At 31.8% G+C, this 17,292-nt stretch overlaps 1 protein-coding gene and 1 pseudogene across 5 annotated transcripts in view; one reads left to right on the top strand and one right to left on the bottom strand.

Moving 5' to 3' along the window:
* The window catches only part of SSBP2 (single stranded DNA binding protein 2), a 402,865-nt gene that overhangs the window by 68,186 nt on the left and 317,387 nt on the right, over positions 1-17,292 (bottom strand). For all 5 annotated transcript variants that reach the window (XM_037801548.1, XM_037801547.1, XM_037801545.1 and 2 more), the window contains 3 exons: positions 14,206-14,265; positions 4,007-4,073; positions 3,217-3,287 (listed from right to left, as the gene is read on the bottom strand). In XM_037801548.1, the coding sequence (XP_037657476.1) occupies positions 3,217-3,287; positions 4,007-4,073; positions 14,206-14,265 (198 nt within the window). The remainder of the gene's footprint in view (positions 1-3,216; positions 3,288-4,006; positions 4,074-14,205; positions 14,266-17,292) is intronic.
* On the top strand, positions 10,337-10,446 carry LOC119508655 (annotated as a pseudogene).

A 17,292-nucleotide genomic window follows, 5' to 3' on the forward strand; every position in this document is an offset into this window, starting at 1 on the left:
TACGGTGTCTGGTACATTCAATAAATGAGGGGTAAATTAAACTGAACTGTCACAGGATGAGTAAGAAATTATTCAATACATAACTTGATAGTTTTATAAAATAACTTTCATTTTGTGAATGCTCTAAAGCAAAAAGAAATCAGGAAGATAAGAAAGAATAACAACTGGCTTTCCTAGTGGTATCAACAAAGGCAAAATGGGAAGAACTAATTTAGAAACACTGAATTTTAAAGCTGATGGTAACTACACAATTCCATCTGCTCTAAACTCTCTCCCAGTGCAGTGTTCCTGACAAAATGGCTGTTCAGGCTCTGCTTGAAAAGTTTATAAAAAGTTTTCAATAATTGGATAGTTCAATTCCTAGAAAGTCTTCCTTATACTGAGTTGAAATCTTACTTCCCTTTGCAGACTCTGCCTATTTTCTCTTCATACGATAATACACAATACACTTCCATCTCACCATTCCCCCACCCCAAGAATCTGTTTGGAAATCATGATAAGTTCCTGCTCGGATATAATTTGATTATTCTTCAGGTTTCTGGAGGAACTAGAACAAGTTGGGTAGTACTGGTGAATTGTTCTGTTAATCATATGACATTGAGCCTAAGAACACAGGCTAGCTAAATACATCTTATTATTACAAAAGCAAGCAGAAAAATGACTTCAAATATAGTATTATGGAAGGCACTTCCCTTGATTAAAAAAATCAGCTTGCTTTTCTATTAAAAGGATACCGTTATCAATTTAAGAATCCTGTATTACCACTGTATAGATCTAAAATAGGTAAGGGGTAGGCAAAACATGCTGGGATTTGGGGTCAAACATTTACTTCTTCATTCATACAATAAGCATTAATTACATGTTTACTAGTTTCTAGGTGTGCACTTTGTCTAAATCAGCATTATTCAAGAATCTATTAGATTACACATATTTTTTTGTTCTAGGAGATCAATTGTTTTAATAGGTAACTTCTGTCCCCCTTCACCACATTAATCTTCAGCTCAGAAAATTATAGAAGTAATATCTATGATAAAAAGGAGATATTGTTTGTATATCAAGCTAGAGACAACATTCCAAAGACTGTTTCTGTAATCCAACTATAGCAACGCAGATGGATTCTGGTCTTGGGTAGTTCTGTATAATTGAATACCTCTTATAAGAGTTGTTTTCCCATTATCTTTCAAGAAACCAAGCTAATCTTTATCACAAAGCTCACAGTATATAATGAATATGTTTTACATACCAGATATTATGAAATAAAAATCTCAAAAGATATTTCAAATGATTTCATCCAGTTTTTCCTATGGTACCATTCATATGAATATGACTGCTCTTCTTACTTAAATACATGCTACATATAAATAATTTCCCTCACCCTTTTACACTTTGTATACTGGGATTTTAAAATAGTTAATTGTTGGTCTTCCTGGTTTCTGAGGTAAATTCATACAAAAATACTTTATTTCCCTCAAATTAAATAGAAATATATAGCAAGTACATTGCTAATCCAAATGGAAGAAATAGACTACTCTCTTTGGATTTGAAAAGGCAAAGAAAGAATTCATAATTACATGATTAATTTAGTTATTAAAACTCATCAATAAGATATTACTCACCTGAAATAGAAGTTTTCTTATTTTTCTGTTTTAATTTACTTATAACACAAAACATATAAACATGTGGCTAGATATTAATAGGATAAAGCATACAGATCAGTATGCTTTTTTATTTCTTCATTTTCAAATGAAATATAATGTTCCTATAGCTTAGGTAAGCACTGGTATACATCTTCAAGCACTACAAAGCTGACTCTCAAATCAGACTCTAGTTTATAAATGGTGTTAGAAATATTGGTCTGGGAATGACAAAAGCCTCAAGAGCAGCAATAGGCTTAAGTCACATTATCTGGGTGTTAGGTGTATAATTCTCTGACTCCTTGGGGGATACAATGAAACATTAATTTAATATTTTAAAGTAGATATATGAAATAAGTTCCTAAATCTGCCAGGGGAAAATTTCATTCACTTTAAAAATTTGCTTTAATTAAGTACAGATGTTTGCTAACCATTTAAATGATATGAAATTGCTGTTTTTGTAGATTAAAAATGGTCAAATATTATCTATTTCAAATGGTTCAAGCTAATGTATAGATTCTAATTTATTGGTTCTGAAAAAATTAGAATGAGAATTATTTAAAAGAATGAGACACTATGCTACTTATAAAAGCTGAAGAAAATAGGTATTGATGGAAGAATACCAAATATTGAATAAAACAAGCAAAATAATCCAAAGTACTATTTCAACACAAGGAACTATGACCAAAACTGTCATTCAAGTATAATATCCAAAACGAATTTACAATATGACAAATATAAAAACAATAATAATCCTACTGTTTTCATTTCTGAAGAATGTAATTGTACATTCCATAAAAAGAGAAAACCATTATAATGCTTTTCTTGGAAGGGAAAAAAAGAAATTAATTCATTCTTGCTAACCAGCTTTATGACATGTTAACCTTTGACCCATGAAGTAAAAATTTAAAATTCTGGATTTTGTATTGTTTTTTTGAAATAAAACATTATAAAATTAACTTCTATCCTAAGCAGTTTTCTCAAGAGAGATGGAAGGATATTTTAACTAAAATAAATATCTTGGAACAGTGTGCTTAAAATGTCACCAACAGCTAGGCCATGCTCACCTCAGTGTACATTTTTGGGAAACTGTGGTAGAGAGACAGGCTAATTATACTGACAGTGTTTTGTTTGTTCAATAAGACCCATTTTAATGTTTATTTCTAAATAGTTCTCAATTATTTTCATATTCTATAAAGAAATATGGTAATATATAGTAAATTGTCAATAGCATTTTAAAAAGATCTAAAGTATACTTATACTATTTAGTATTTTCAATCAAATAGGTTTTACTTAACCATCTCCTCAGCATATCTAACAAAAGGTTAATCGTTTTTTTTTTTAAATAATAATCACTATGGTTTATTTCTACACAGTATTTTCTCAAGGCATATGTGATAGCACCTTTTTAAAAAATGGTTTGTTATTACATCAATTTGGATGTGTCACAGATGCTATGTCCTCAAGAGCCAATCGTGTTATATTAAACCATTAATGCATACAATAAAATTTAGTAAATAACATTGTTTATATAAGGTGAAGGCAAAAACCTAGCACCTAACTTTCCACACAGATTGTTTACCTGTGGTCCTAAGGGCACCATTCCCCTTGGAGGAGTCATTCTCTGCATTGGCCCACCCATATTTGGATGTCCTAAAAAAACAAAAAAAGAATTAGATATTAGGAACAAACATGAATGCTACAACAGAGGCTAGTAGCCTCCTCTCTGCTTGGTATTACAATGTCTTATTTTCCAAGGGACTAAGTTACTGACATTGTCTTGGCTTCCAATGCTACTTTTATCACCACACACCCACACTCTCCATTAATGTCTTATAATTGAAATTTTCTTCCTACTCTGTGTTGAACTACTTCCGTCACACTACTTGCTTCTCTTTCTTTTGTAACACTACAATAGAACCCTATATACCTGTGGTACTTAAACATCTCTATGAAAGGATCTGACTACTGGGTTTATTAAGCTAATCAGGCCCCTTGTTTCTTAGTACCCTTTTTACTTCTGTTTATCTTTCAGGTGGACAAATCCTTCCATAAGAAAAGTGCAGGGACAATGATAAGACGTCATATAATCACTTCAACTCTCACTTGTTAGAAGTTATATAAAATATTTTATGAAGTTATAAAATATGGATTTTTGGATAATTTATATATTCTGTTTCTTGTGTTATTACTGCCCACACTATCATGCATAATTAAGAGCTGAAAATATAAAGTGTTTGGCCATATTACCTACAAAAGTGCAACCAGTATAATTATGGAAGATACATACAAATAAAATTTTCCTTAAAAAAATGAAGGATTTCCTTTGAGATTCTACACATCAAATTCACTTTTTACTTTAAAGTAGTCACCTTGTTGCCGAGTTGGGTCCATTCCACTGGGAAGTAATGGCTGACTTCCTGGGACACCTCCAAGTGCCTAATATATTTAGTAAAACAAAACAAAAAGCAATACTGTAAATACTTATGAAATAAGTACTTTAACAATTCCCTTTTAAAACCGAAATATTCGTTATATAATACAACTGTATTTGGGTATTTCTCAACATTCCTTATATTTCACACTCATTTATAAATTTTATAGGGCATATACCTAATTTTAGCTCTTAATTTTAAAAATATGCACCTTTGCACAATTTTGTGGCATAAAAAATAAGTATTTTGAGGGGAACAAAAGTCTAGTCAAGAATTGGCCTATTTCTTTCTAAGAAGTATGATGGCTTTTCTAAAAGTTAATTTACTAAGTGTATTAAAAAACTAATTTTGCTTCTTAAATGTAAGCTCTCTATTTCCAGAGAATATTTTACTCATTTGGGATTATAATAGCAGCAGACTAAAATGCCTAGGGGCCAACGAACATTTTTTTTTGCAGTCACATTTTCCCTAAGAAATTATTTAGAAAATAATACTTCAAGTTCAAACAATTTGGCTGTATGGAAGAGAGAACTGAAATAGATGGAGATTAACAGACAGGGCTTGTTTTATGCTGGGGTACAATATTGGATACATACAGAATCACAAGTTTTTATAAATAACTGTCTAAGCAGTAGTTAGGGCTAAACATGATTTATCCTGCTGGTCCTATAATGTATTTATGTAAACACATATACACAAAATCCTGACAACTGGTGAGAATTTCTATGAAGGTTCACTTATTTAACTTGAAGGAGGAAAGATCCTGTTTGAATTAGTTAAAAATTTTAAAATACTTCAAAAGAAAATTAACATTAAAGAACATAAGACATCTAGATCAGAACTATTTTTTGTCATCTTGGGATACAGTAGAGATCTGCCATTTCTCATGTCATTTTTGAAATTACTTTGAACCTTTTTTTGAACAAGCACACTCAATACCTATTTATTGAGTTCCTACTATATGATCTGCTCCCTGCTTACCTCTCTATAGCCTAATTTCTAGCCATGCCAATTCAATTTCTGATCTCCAGTCATTTCAAATTTCTCTTCGCTTCAATTCATGCATTCAATCAACAAATATCTAAATAGAAACCATTAAAAACTAAACTAAACTAAAAAAATCTCTCCTCTCAAATCTGTATTTTAGATTTTAGTTCAGAACTTGCTTACAAAATTCTTCCCTATAGCCCTAGTCTGGTATAGGTCCTCTTTTTACGTTCTTAAATTTTTTTCTAACAACTTCGAACTTACAGAAAAGTTTCACAAACAGTACTAAGAGTTCCCATATATCCTGACCTAGATTCCTCAACTGTTAACACTACACTGTGTTTACCCCATCACTCTTTTTCCTTCTTTTTATATACCTGTTACCATTAGTCTTTTTTGGAACCACTTGACATGATGCCTTATCACTCCTAAGTACCACAGGGCATAGATCCCAAAAGCAAGAATATTCTCCTACATAACCACCACACAATATTCCAAGTCAGGAAATCAACACTGATACAATACTGCCATACAATCCCAGACCTCATTCAAAGTTTATCATTGTACCAACAATGTTTTTTTTTTTTTTCTTTTGGGGGCCAGGATCACTTGGAATACATGCTGCATTTAGTTTCCATGTCTCTTCAGGCACTTCCAAACAGAATAAGAGTCTTTCTTTATCTCTCAGGTCTTCAATAATTTTCAAGAAAAGAGGCCTTAAATTCTATAGAATGACCATCTGATATTTTGTCATGACCCAGACTCAGGTCAAACTTAGCAGGAATACCAAGAAATGATGCTATGCTCTTCTCAGTGTATCACATCAGAGGGCATATGATGTTCACTAGTCCCACTATTGACTTTTGGGGTCTGCAAGGTTTCTATACCATAAGATCATTATTTTTCTCTTTGTAATTTATTATTATTAATCTTAGCTTAGAAGTATACTGAGTTTGCCAATAACCTCATCAATCCTGCACCCACTGGCCTTAGCCTCTACTGACAACTCCGAATCACTATGATGGATCCCAGAGTGTGATATTCCATGTCCATTATTCCTTTCTACATTTATTAGTTGGCATTCCCCTGTAAGGAAGCATTTTACCTTCTCATCTATCTTTCTAATCAGTATGGACTTATGGATCCCTATTCTATTTAGTGAGTTGTAATCTATTACTATCATCATTTATTTCAATATTCAGATTATCCCAAATTTGGCCAGTGGGAGGCCATTCAAGCTGATTCTTGTATCCTTTTAACATATCTCCATCCTTTTTTGAGCATTTCCTTACTTTATGGTACAAGATATTCCACGTTCATCTCAGAATCCTCCCTTTCTCCAAAGTCCCTGATTTCTTTTAGTGGAGGACAGTATTTAGAAATCAAGATCTGAGTTCTCAGAGTGTTAATTGCTATTTGAATGTCATTGCTTCTAGACCCTCTCAGCAGATGCTGCTGAATTCTAAAACCTATGTATGTCTTTATGTACATATATGCACACACATAATATGTATTTGTGTGCCTGTGTATGTGTATATGATATATATACATACCATAAATTCATACTCTCCAATATCAACTCAATCGCTCCAATCACCCAGCCACACTAGCCATTTCTTCTTTCTGTCATCTCTGTGTGGATCCTCCCTACTCCCACAGAGTCCCAGCACATAGGGAGGGGAAGGAATTTTTGTGTGTTTTTATAGGCTCTTATACCTCACTTTCATAGAACTCAAATAGACTCACTGCTTGTTTTTTTTATTTTTTTAATTTGTATCCCCAATGAACTGTAAGTTATTTGTTAAAGGAGTAAAAGAAATAGGGTGTAGACTGGACAGTTTTAGGCATCATCAGTGATAAAGTCATAAGAATGGAATAGATTTCAAAGAGTGAGAAGGAAAAAGATCAAATACATAATTCTTTTAAATATACCAAAGAGAGGCAGGAAAGGAAACTGAAACTGAACAGACAAGACATTAGGAGGGGGCCCAAGACCAGCATTCCAGAAAGCATGAGAGTTTCAAAGAGGAAGAAGTGTTACCATGTTACAAAGTTAAAAAGAACTGAAGTAGATTGACGACTGAACATATATGATTAATCAACATTATATTCACTTGTGAATTTGAAGTTCTTGCCTTTTTAAGTCTCCAAATGGCTAGACTTTAACATTCCGAACTTTGACAATTCCCAAGTCTCATTGGAGACATGTTTTACCATGGTAACCATTTTCTTCAAAATTTTACTTTTTCTAGTTTATCTTAGCACATCAGATCAATTGACAAATCTTTCACTGCTTCTATTCATCAATTAAAATACAGCAAAATCTTTAAAGGAATCTTCATAAAGGTCAAGTTGTCTTTCAAAATTAATGCCTTTATCTAAATTTAACCCTTTGGTCATCAGTGTTTGTCTTTAGAATAAGTCAAATCTCTAACTTTCAAAACACTTTTATTAGTCCCAGGATAACCAGATTGATGGTTTGTGCATCTATAAGGACATAATTGCTGCATTCTTTAAACTTTTAATATCAGAAAAAATAAGTTAATAAATACTGGAGTTAATATTATTTCCATATTTTTTACCATGCAAAATGTATTGCATTTGTACTTGTTTGACAAGTCACAAATTTTGGCATACATTCTTTGTTCTATATAAGATCTTCCTTTTCACTCTGAGAGAAAAATACATTAATGATGAGGGTGCTTAATAACAAGCACAATAAAATAATGTACACTTGTAAGCCAGTATGTTTGTGCTAGGAATTGTGCTAAATTCTTTCTATTTATTATTTCACTCAATTCTTACTCCAGTCCTGTAAACTTACTGTCATTAACCTTTCTTGATGATAAGAAACTGAGGTTTACAAGTGATACATAAGTAATCTGTTAATTTACCCAGGTTTATACAGTTGGTAAATAGCACAGTCAGGACTTAAAATTAGATCCACATACTGTACTTCAAAAACTCTGAAAGGCAGGCTTATAATGTCATCCATCTTAGTATGGGTATATCTCAATCTAAAGAAACTCAAAATGTATGTGAAAATTCTAAATAATAAAACATAGGATCCTGGACTTAAATGAAATGATATGAAATTTTATTAAAACAAATAATTAAATGGAGGAATTATTTGCTTCATAAAGGGATTATTTAGTATAAAAAGGATCCATCATATGATTACAATAGCAAGTCTTGCTAAGATCTTAAGATTCTGGAATATATTTCCTTGAGTTGTCTACACATATAGACTAAATGCTCACAGGTGATGAACAAATAGTAAATTCCTCAATGCTTTTAAAATATAATTCAGTTAAAATTTTGACCAAAAAAATTTTAATGGCCCCTTCAATTATACGAAATGGTAATAATTCTATTATATAATAAAGATATTTTATAACTAGAAGGAATTGTAGAAATAACCCTCTCATTTTACAGGTAATAAAACAAAGGCCCAGAAAGGTTAAGTGACTTACTTAAAGTCATACTGGTATTTGCATTGCTGGTATTTGGACCTAAGACACTTGACACGTTGAGGTCTTTTTTCTATAAAATGGAATTCAATTCCATTTCTATAAAATGGAAATGTCAATAGAAAAGATATTAAAATATAGAAATGTTATATTTAATGTAGGAAGATACTTGTATCCACAGCATAACTCACCATTTGATGAATGTATTTCCTTATTTGTCTCTTTTCTGTTTGTTAACCACTATAACTGTGCTAACATGTTAGCCTCTTGCCACATGTGGCTATTTAAATTAACTAAAATTAACACAATAAAATTTCAGTTCTTCAGTCGCACTAGATACATTTCAAGTGTTCAATCAAAAGTACTCAAAGTATCTAGGCTACTATACATGACAATGCAGTTATAGAACATTTCCATTGTTCCAGAAAGTACTATTGGGCAGAGTTCCATAAGAATATCAATGCCACAAGAGGAGAGATTTTCATTAGTTTGTTGATAGATGTATTCCCACATCTAGATTGGTGCCTGGCACATAGCAAATGTCAACAAATATTTGTTGAAAGATTCAGTATTTCTGAGAGTAATTTTGTATGGCCCTATGAGTTTTCTAATCAAATATATGCAATGCATTTTTTTCTTTTTCTTTGGTATTTTCTTATATCCAAAAAAGGTATTTATGTGAGTGACACATGACTATAGGAAATATTTTGGCAAAAGAAGTAAATAATTTTTGTACCAAAAATCTTTATATAATTAGAACTTCAATTGGGTAGGATTGCATAGGATTCACCATAAACTTTTCATGGTTTGGAAGGATAATGAGTTTCATTTTTGCCATAAATATTGGATTTGTTAATTTCCTCTCTTCTATAAAGGTAGAAAATATTTGGAAAAAGATAGACATCCCAGGATACAACTCGTAATTCAAAGTATAGGGAAATAATACGTTCTGAATCCTGTCTCACTGATTTCAAATAATAATTTAAATATGTTAACAGTATAGCTATTGTAATAACAAAAATATTAGGAGATCCCAATGATAGAAGGGGATGTTTTCAATTAGCCAAGGAAGCTACTTTATGCTTTCATCATTAGCTACTAATTTATATTAAACAAATAAAACATATTTAATTTTTAAAATTATATTCACTAAATTTATCATGTTTACAATTTCATGTATAAGACTCCTATTATTTACTCAATTAAATACACATTTCTCTTTATGCAACTGAGGTCTTTCTCTTATGTTTTCACACTGATACCAAATAAATGTCAAACTCTGCATGTGAAAAATTTTACAAAGATAAAGAATTACTCATAAAGGAATGTATGCTAAGTAGCATTTATTCTGAATAAGAGAATAGGTAAGAAAGAGGAAGTACGCAATATGTTTGAAATATAAATACCTTGGTTATACTGGGATATAGTAAATTTATTTTCTAAGAGTAAATACTCCAACAACCTTTTTTCTGCTCAAATGCCTGCTGGATTTTCCCTATCTAAAAAGTGATGAAAAGTCTTTTTAAGATCTGCCTGTCCTTAGCATCCATAATGTTTTCCGTCTTATCCAAGAATATAATTAACTGATATCTTTTTCAATTCACAAGTGGAATACCTGCTCAATGTAAAACTTTAAAAAAACAGAAATTAAAAATAAAATCACTCATAATCCCACTATCCCAAAATAAAGGATACAGTCTGTATGGTACTTTTGACAAAGGTTGTATGTTGTGTGTATGTGGTGGTGGGGGGTGGCACAAGTGGGAAGTCTCTGAGTTTGTACATTTATGTAGCAAAAGTGTTATACTATTTGCAGTCAATTAAGCTGACTGTCCTTCCTTCCCCATGGGGGCCTGGTGTGCAGTGGCTGCAGACAGGGGCTGCTTTTATGGGCTGCCTGAAGGGACCTTGGAGACAGCCTGTATCCAAGGAAGACATTCACGTCTGACCTCGTACTGTTCCAATGTAGGCTCCAGACAGGTATGCGAGGTACCTTTGGAAACCCCCCCGGTACATCAGCTGGGGTCCATATCAGCCAAGTCATCCTGTCCATCCACACCAAGTTTCAAAACAAAGAGCATGTAATTGAGGAACTATGCAGGGCCAAATTCAAGTTCCCTGGCCACCAGAAAACCCATATCTCTAAGAAGTGGGACTTTACCAAGTTTAAAGCTGATGAATTCAAAGACACGGTGGGCTGACAAGTGCCTCAGCCAGATTGGTTGTGGGATCAAATATATCCCCAATTGTGGCTCCTTGGACAAGTGGCAGGCACTGCATTCATGAAGGCTTTGCCAGCACTGTCCCTACCTGACTTGTACCCACCAATAAACTATGTCCTGGCAAAAAAAGAGTGACTTTGTCCACTGACCACCATCAGGAAATGGTGGAACCGAGTGCTAACTAAAAAGCCTGCAAGGCCCCAATGAATTTGCATTCATGTCTTATGTTTACAAGGCCACCAACCTGTGTCAGCATGACATAAAAATTCAAAATGAATGAAAAGGGGACCCTGTACATAACAATCAGAGAGCCAGCATGATGATAAAGGACTGAGAAGAAGGAAAAAAAAAGTGATATACTGTATAAAATGTTTTTTGGCTTTCTTTTTTTCCATTAGGTAATAGGTCATGAACATCTTATTTTATCAATAAATTTAATTCTAGAGCATGTCTTTTAATAGTTGCATTACTTTTTGATCATGTGGATATACCATAATTTATTTAACCACTCATCTAATACTGGAAGATATCTTTTGAGGATTTCAGGAGCATGGTCAGATGCAGTGTGCTTTTAGAACACGAAATTCAGCTTTAGAATACAAATTTGACAGTAGATGTAACTAAGCATCATTTTAATTCATATACCTGATGACAATTTCCATAGAGACAGTATAAATCCCCCAAATTCTATGGGATCAATAAAACAGTAGTTTAATTATTCTTGGTGACACTCATCTCATTAGTTTATTTCTGTCTGCCTTGATTTCCTCAGCCTAGTGCTAAATAAATAGTGCACTTTTCTGATTAGACATATATATTTATACTTTGCATTACTGTTCATTTTTCCAGATTTGTAATTTGACTTTCTTTTCATCATTTTAGAGATAATTTCCCTTTTGTACATTTTTTTCAGCATAGAGATATTATACCATATTTCAAATACCCAGTTCTAAAAATACACAACCAGTATAAACCACTGTAGACTTAAGTTCGGAATCATGAAAATCATCTCAGGAGAACTTAAATCAGAATTTGTAGTCTGATCACTAGTAATTATAAATTTGAAAAGATATGTTTACTAAAGGGATTCTTTTAACATGTGCAAAATAATCAGTTGACATCATTGAAGAGGTTAATATTTCATGTTTTATTTTCTTAGAGCCTATCAATAAAATAAAATCATTTTTTGAATGAAGACTGAATTAAAAAGTTAAAAATGTTTTATATACATCATCCAATTAATCACCAAAAAATAGTTTTGCCAATTCTACATTTATGACTAAATAATGAAATTGAAGAATCATATTTGTTACTTAAAAAAGGTCATGCTCTTCAATGGCTTAAACATTTCCTCAAACAATATTGTTTATATTATTAACATGATTAATTTGCTCAGCAAATCTTCTTAAAAATAGTGTAAATGTAAATTATTGTGAGTTTGAATGACAGAAGTCTGCATTAATGACACTAAACTATATATATGGAAAAACAAAAACAAAAACAAAAAAGAGCCACTTACAGAAGAGTACAATCATTTTAATATATTAACTAAAGACTGTTTAAAATTCTTGAGGAAAGAGAGCCAGTATCATAAATCTTCATTGTTTTATTTAACTTTTTAACTGCCTCTTTTAAAAATCCAAATGCATTACATACTTGCTCTTAAAAAATTTAAATGATTTGGATTTACAATTTCACGCTCCACCACCAACCCACTGTTCCTAAAAGCGCCTTACGCTTTGTTAGTCTCCATAGATATGGAACCTAACATAGCACCTTACACGTAGCAAGCATTCCAACAATGCCAAAAGGATGCAATTCCAATACTTCCATCACATTTGCATCAATGATATGGACTTTAAGGAGTATAAAACAATTCTAAAAACACACACACACACAAGAATCTCACGTTCTCTCATTCAGATTTTCAGGAGCCTCTCAGACCTATATAATAAAGAAAGCTATGGATGGGATGTCTGAAACATCATGAACACTCCAATAAAAGATGCAAACTTCTGTCCATTAAAAAGAAATTTAAAATCCTCAGGCGCCTATATAAGTAGATCTGACTGTCAATAATTATAGGTTCACCCACAGAGAAAATAAAATTCCCCTATGTTGTAACACTTGGCATCTGTGCACTTCCCTTGCCTATTTCATGCCATGTTCCCCTGGTCCCATGGACTGAATGCAGATTCAGTCTGGAGAAGAATAATGCTCCAGATGCCATGTGGGGTCTGCCAAGCACTAAAATCATCAGATAATCCAGCACTGTTTCCTGCTTAAAGTTCTCCCCAGGGGGAAATCTTGGGCTAGCACTTCTCACAGAGCCCTCAAAGCAGAGAACACCAGCAGATTGGGACCCTTCAAGGATTCTGCATAATTCCATTAAGAGTTAGGTGATGAGAAGCAGACTTCTACTACTATCAAATGTTTCAGTAAATACAACTTTTTTGCTTCGTTTTTACTCAGAAAGGAAGTGGAAATAGAGAATAAGAATGAAAAAGAGAATTTGTTGTGACAACTGTGTTTACTTCAGATCTGGGATAAAGATGAGGTATACAACAGAACTGGAGAAAGTGACAATTGTCTTGAAATAAATATTCCATACAGCTAACCATTCAATTTTCTCTTGTGTTACATACATTCACATTTTCTGTAATCCAAAATCAAACTGGAAACTTCTTGCAAGAAAAATTATACTTTGTTCTCTTTAGCATAATAAATATTTTAACTGATATCGATAGAAAATTATTTGAGAATAAAACTATATGAAATTTCAAAGCCCTTATAGGTTAAAAAAAAACTGGGAGATTTATTGTTAGGTTAACAATTTATTCGTTAATAGAGATAACCTTTCTAGAAGTAGCTAATTATATTCCTGATGTGCCATTAAAAGGGCAAAATTGATATGACTGTTACAGCCATGATACTGAAACCATTATTATATGACGATAAATCAATGTATGCTCATGGAAATTTTCAGTCATCCTTTAAACAAGAGAATAATCAGCACTTAACAAAATTTACATATATGTATTTTTTAATAGGATAAATGTATAAGGTAGAGTCCAAGGGTTGGCAAACTTTTTCTGTAAAGGTCCAGATAAAAATATTTTAGGTGCAGATCACACCTGGTCTCTGCTGTTATCACTCAACTCTGTCACTGAATGCAAAAGCAACCACAGAAAATAAATAAATGAATGTGTGGCGGTGTTCCAACAAAACCTCATTTTTAATAAAAAGGGCTATGGGTGGGCCACTTATAGAAGTAAGACCATGGGCCACAGCTCAAAGTTGATTATATATTTTCTAGAAGTACTATTAAATGGGAAGAGGAATGATAATCTAATACTTTTATAGGACAAAAAGAAGGTTTGTGATGTTTCCAAGCTCTTTATTGATTCTTTAAAAACAAAACAAAACAAACAAAACTTAAATTGCACATAAATCTTACCTGGTTAGGTATCCTCAATGGGGGCCTTGGACCTCCAGGGTACCGAGGTGACATAAAAGGCTATTGAAGTAAAACAAACAAAAAACAAACAAAAAAACAGCACAATGTAAAATACAGATTTGAAAAGTGATTAACTACTTTTAAAAAAATTAAAACTATACAAAATATAAGTCAAGTGACTTCCCTATTTGGCTACTTTCAGTAGAATAAATGCTTTTAAGAAAAATTACTATCTTACTTTTTATTTTGTATAATACAAGATGACTAAAATAAGTATGGGAAAATTTTTTAAAAATTTTGTATTACTATTAAGATACTGCTATCTAACTGGCAAAAAACAAGATTAAGAAATTTAGGCACTTTTGTTCTCAGCAAAGACTTTAGGAGAAGCCTTACTGGCTACAATATTATACCAGTTAGGATCTTACTATATACTTTTGACTAAATTGTCCAGTCAACTATAGATTTTAAGGTTTAAATTTCTTTGCATATTATGAACCTAACAAATTATGAACTAAATACTTTCAATAAATGATAATGTTATTATATTAAAACTCAACTCAATTTATCTTGTTAGATGGATTTGAGGCTCCTAAGATGTGTTAAAAACTATCAGCCAAAAAATGTCTGAAAAATATCCTGAAAGTATCATTTTAGTGATTGTTGAATGTTGTAGAGGAAGAGAGTATTTTCGATCACTCAGAGTTGGGCACCAAATGTTTATAAGTTTATTTCTAAAATTATCCAAAATTCAATGTATACTATTTTCTTCTAGAACCAAGAGAAAAATTACCACAACATAATTTTGTTCATTTACATGTGAATACATAATTGACTGAAATGTAAGATTACTCCTTACATGTACCATAAGTAAAGCTTCAACTCTAAAGGTTTGAATATTATTAAGTAATTTATATATATATATATATATAAAGAATCAATTTAACACATAGCACGTGAACAAAGGCTTCAGGAAGCCAAACCTATAAAGCTTTATAGAATTAAATTCTACATTTATAATATGTTTTCTACAAACATTTCTAGAAATTAGGCTTATGGTTCTTGGCTAAAATGCTTTTTTGGGCTACTTTAAAAGCCTGATCTGAAAAATAAAATCCTAACAAATTTATGCTATATAGATTTTTTCTGTGGTACCTTTTTGAGGATCTGACAACCCGACAAGAGGGACTTTAGTAAATTAAGCAAGTAATTTGACTTTCTTTCTCAAAACAGTGGATTGTTCAGGAAATGTCACCCTCAGCTGATAGAAAACCTAAGTTGATTTTTCAATTTTAACAATTAGATTTAAAAATGTTCATTTTTCACATATTTGATCAAAGTTTTCTTAAAATAATCTCTGAAACTCTAATTCAGATTACTTAACTATATGAACTACCAACTAGAAACTTATCCCAATAGTCACACTCCTTCTGCAAAATATTTTCCCTTTCCTTTCTAAATTTCTTACTTGTGAACTTTCAAATTCTGGACTCATTTTTTAAAAGTAATAATTAAATATTTTGTCATTGGCTTTAGAATAGTTGCCTTTCTTTCATAATGTGATATTTTATGACACATTCATCTATCCAAAGTAGGATATCAATTTAGCTTTTGAAACATGGAGAAATAAAATAGGTTACTAATCATTTGTTTATAATATGATCAATTTGAAATGCAATAAAAGGATAGAAATTTAAAATATTAAATTCCAAATGCTAGATAAATATTGAGAAATGCGTTACCTGAAATAGAGCATTTGAGATATGCATGTTCAAAATAAAAGTTAAAAAAAAATGTTACTTGTTAATTTAATGGAATATTTGAAAAGAGAAAAAACTTGCTCTAATCTATGGCATTGTGAATTAATGTATTTTAATGGGGCTGTCTGTACTCTCCTACCTGACTGAGTCCCATCAGGGGATTGCTGTGAGGGAGGGGCTATATATGTGGTAGATGTGGACCTGCAAGCCACTCGACAGAATAAGATAGGGAAAGAGAGAGATTCTCTTTTTAGCCGATTTCTTTCCATTATGTCCTCTTTCAAGAAGTATAAAACTATGTTTTGAGAAAAAAAAAAAATTGAAAACCACTTGCAAACTCTAATCTATAGCTATACAATTAAAGTGTAAAAATGACAAAACCTTAATTAATTTAGATAAAAACCAACTATTCTTTAAAATCTTCACAATGCTATGACCCAATCATTTTAAATAAAAAATTAGTACTGCTGTAACACTAACATAGTTATTATATCCTGACCTTAAATTATATAGATAACCACCTAAATCCTCAATTTCCTACTTCATTAGTTTGTAGACACAGCAATAGAACCCAAAATAGTTTGTATCCTAGCAACCAAGATTATTCTGAACAAATATCTGTACTTCATAATTCAGATGCCAATTTGCTTTTAAATATAATTCAAGATAGTTTAAAAAATTAATTCTTTTATGGTAAAAGTAATAATCTGTTCAAGATATTGTGTCCTCATAATACAGATTAGATCTATTGACAGACATATCATATTCCCTTGTATTAGCAAACTGGGAAGAACAGGTTCTACAAAAGAGTCCTTGTCTGTCGAAGTGGGCTTACTCTTTATGTTTGGGGCAATGTTTTTTAATAGTTTGGGCATCAAAATATTTGCCAGAAGGAGTTATTATAGCAAATCCATATTTTAACTCAAAGAAGACTTCATCTTGACAATGTTATTTATATGTGTAGAAAGGACATTTGAATGGGAGTTGAGGGCCTGGATTCTAGTCTTTGCACCACCACTGATTAGCAGAGCTAATAACCTTTCACAGCTTTAATTTTCTAAAGTCTGTTTTAAAATTAAAAAATAAAAACCCATGATTTTGTGTTAATGATTTTCAGCATTAATTTTAAGCATAAACATGAGTATATTGCAGATAACTATATATATTGGAAGTGTGTGTGAGGTATGGGGGATGATATATGTATATGCTTTAAAGGTGCAGTAATTGTACTAAGGCACAAATCATCTTCATCAAGGAGCTAGAGAAAATGATTTCTATGCTTTCCAGAAAAAAAGGAAAACAGTTAAAGAAGAAATCCTCTAATAAA

The sequence above is a fragment of the Choloepus didactylus genome, chromosome 13 (genome assembly GCF_015220235.1).
Source record: "Choloepus didactylus isolate mChoDid1 chromosome 13, mChoDid1.pri, whole genome shotgun sequence".
NCBI classification, from domain to species: domain Eukaryota; kingdom Metazoa; phylum Chordata; class Mammalia; order Pilosa; family Megalonychidae; genus Choloepus; species Choloepus didactylus.